This window comes from Pygoscelis adeliae, unplaced genomic scaffold (assembly GCF_000699105.1).
Source record: "Pygoscelis adeliae isolate BGI_AS28 unplaced genomic scaffold, ASM69910v1 Scaffold26, whole genome shotgun sequence".
NCBI classification, from domain to species: Eukaryota; Metazoa; Chordata; class Aves; order Sphenisciformes; family Spheniscidae; genus Pygoscelis; species Pygoscelis adeliae.
Genome location: NW_008825104.1, coordinates 2800689 through 2803624, shown reverse-complemented (window position 1 = coordinate 2803624; position 2936 = coordinate 2800689). Strand labels below are relative to the sequence as shown.

The 2936-nt window shown below is 42.7% G+C and overlaps 1 protein-coding gene across 1 annotated transcript in view; it reads right to left on the bottom strand.

Annotated features, from left to right (window-relative positions):
• ARHGEF28 (Rho guanine nucleotide exchange factor (GEF) 28) overlaps positions 1-2141 on the bottom strand; it is a 122742-nt gene extending 120601 nt beyond the window's left edge. Inside the window, exon 1 of the mRNA XM_009327304.1 lies at positions 2109-2141. Coding sequence (XP_009325579.1) covers positions 2109-2141 — 33 coding nt within the window. The remainder of the gene's footprint in view (positions 1-2108) is intronic.
• Positions 2142-2936: the final 795 nt, after the last annotated feature.

Genomic DNA, 2936 nt, shown 5'->3' with positions numbered 1-2936 from the left:
CCCCTCCTTACTTCACTGAGAATTGAGAATTCTACCATTTCATGGTCACTAAGCCCAAGACGGCCTCCGACCACCACATCTCCCACCAGTCCTTCTCTGTTTGTAAACAGGAGGTCAAGCGAGGCACCTCCCCTGGTAGGCTCACTTACCAGCTGTGTCAGGAAGTTGTCTTCCACACACTCCAGGAACCTCCTAGACTGCTTCTTCTCTGCCATGTTGTATTTCCAGCAGATGTCCGGGAAGTTGAAGTCCCCCAGGAGAACAAGGGCCAGCGATCGAGACACCTCTGCCAGCCGCTTGTAGAACGCTTCATCGGCCTCTTCATCCTGGTTGGGTGGTCTATAACAGACTCCCAGCAGGATATCTGCCTCATTGGCCTTCCCCCTCATCCTTACCCATAAACACTCAACCGTATCATCATCATCACAATCGTTGAGCTCTATACAATCGAAACACTCCCTAACATACAGAGCCACCCCACCGCCTCTCCTTCCTCGCCTGTCCCTTCTGAAGAGTCTATAGCCATCCATTGCAGCACTCCAATCATGAGAGTCACCCCACCATGTTTCTGTGATGGCGACTAAGTCATACCTCTCCCGCTGCACAATGGCTTCCAGCTCCTCCTGCTTGCCGCCCATGCTGCGTGCATTGGTGTAGATCCACTTGAGCTGAAATATATTATATTCTTATCTCTTTATATTAATCTCCACCTTCTTTATCTTCCATAAGAATTTCCTATGAGATATGGTATCAAATGTTTCATTTTCAACAGCTTGGACTAAGCCCATTGCACTGCCCTTCTCTACGTGGTCAGTTATCTTATTGTGGGAAGCACTTGAGCTGAAATATATTATATTCTTATCTCTTTATATTAATCTCCACCTTCTTTATCTTCCATAAGAATTTCCTATGAGATATGGTATCAAATGTTTCATTTTCAACAGCTTGGACTAAGCCCATTGCACTGCCCTTCTCTACGTGGTCAGTTATCTTATTGTGGGAAGATATCAGATCAGTGTGACGCAGCCGCCTATGATAAAACTGTATTGACTTTTATCCATTAGCACAATGTCCTTGATTATTCTTTCTGTCAAGATTTGTTTTTAAAACCTTGCACCACACAACCAACATCACATGAGCAGGCCTCACAAAACCCTTTCCCTCACACCACCTTTAAAGACATTGCATCTAATTTTTGCGAGCCTGAGATTCCCCCTCCCAAGCTAATAAAACAAAAACTCGTGCCGATGCATTAGCAATCCCATGTTCCTTCAGTACTCCAGGGTACAGATTATTTGTACTCCCCTATTTCTACTCCCATCTCATCACATTAAGCAGATAATTGTTTTGTTTGTCTTTGTTTCACCTTTTACCACCTTTTACCACCCTTTTGAAAAGGTAGTGCCCTCCCACTACCCTTCTACACACCAACATTCATGTACCCCTGCTACTACCATTCTCAATGCAAACCACGGCAGAACAAGCCAAAAAAGACTACCATGGCTTATTAATAATAATGACTAGATTGCCCAAGTTTTAATCCTCATAATCACATCCCATTGAGCACCAAGTAAATTAAGTATACCTAATGCATGTCCTCACTCCTGTTACTACCTGGTTTTAAACTCTGAGTTGACCTATTTTAAGCAATCACTTCAGGTTTTGCAGAAAAAATTCCATTTGATTACAAACTTCAACGTACTCATTTTTTGACATAACATACAATTTCCTGCTTTGAGGAAGTGGAGAGAATGGTAATTTGGAATTTTATAGGGAAAAAACAGCCATAAATTGTGGGAGAGAGAGAGTGAGTAGTGTCTCTTCACAGGCAGTAACTCTGCTCTTGAAAAGTGCAATTGAGACTACTGAAGGAGAAGAAAACAATGATCATAGAAGGGAAATAATTTTAAACTTACTTTGGAGAACTGAGCTACAGTACTGAAAACCATCGTCCCCACACATGCCTGCATCAGACAGCAACATTCAACAGCCTGTGGTCTCAGACAACCAGAGAATGGTTTCTGGTTTCATTCACCCTGCTTTTGAATGAGCCATTACCCAAAAGAAAGCGACTCTTCCGGGCAGAAGCCTACTGTTGTAGAACTTACATAAAGAGGTACTTCAGCGCAGCTCAACTCCATTCTCACAGCATCTAGAAACAGAATAAACCAGTGGAATTATTACACACCCATCAGGAGGCATTGATATCATTATACCCCATTCATGTCTGCAAACTAAGTCGACATCTTCCAGAATTAGGGGGAAAAAAGGACATTAAGCTTATCAGCCATCCAGTTGCCCCAAATTTCCCCAGAATGAGGAAACGCTGGTGTAATGATTCCCATATAAGGCTGGAGGAGGGGTGGCTGGTCTTAGTTAACATGCTGTGTGCTTTTTACACAATAGACACAGTAAAGAAAACAGGTCAGGCTGAGACCAGCAGCTGAGACATTCGTAGTTGCAGCAAATGAAGTAGTGGGAATTGCAGCATTTCTTATCTCTAGAGGCAAAAAACAGAATTTGACCTCGAGATGTAGCTGTAGCAACTCTTACTCCACGCCAATATCCCAAGTGTCTGGTGCTTTCTTTTAGCAACTTCATAGAAGATATCCCCAAATCAGGTTGCCTTAATTACCCTAAACAGCAAGCTACTGATACAAGTCATCACTGGAATTACTGTAATTACAGTCATCATAGCAACCGTGATTTCTATTATTATATTTCAAACTCACTACATCCTCAGAATTCATCTCTAAACATAATACTCCTGTCAAATGAGAAAAGCATACCAGAAGCAACTCCACATCTTTAAAACAGCAAGGTGGGCTCAACAACCACGCACAAGTCCTCTTCTACTTGCTGAAACAGGCTATGAAAAAAGAGAGTCTGTCTTAAGAGGAGGCTGTCTCAGCTCAGAGTGGCCCTGTTTTTACAGC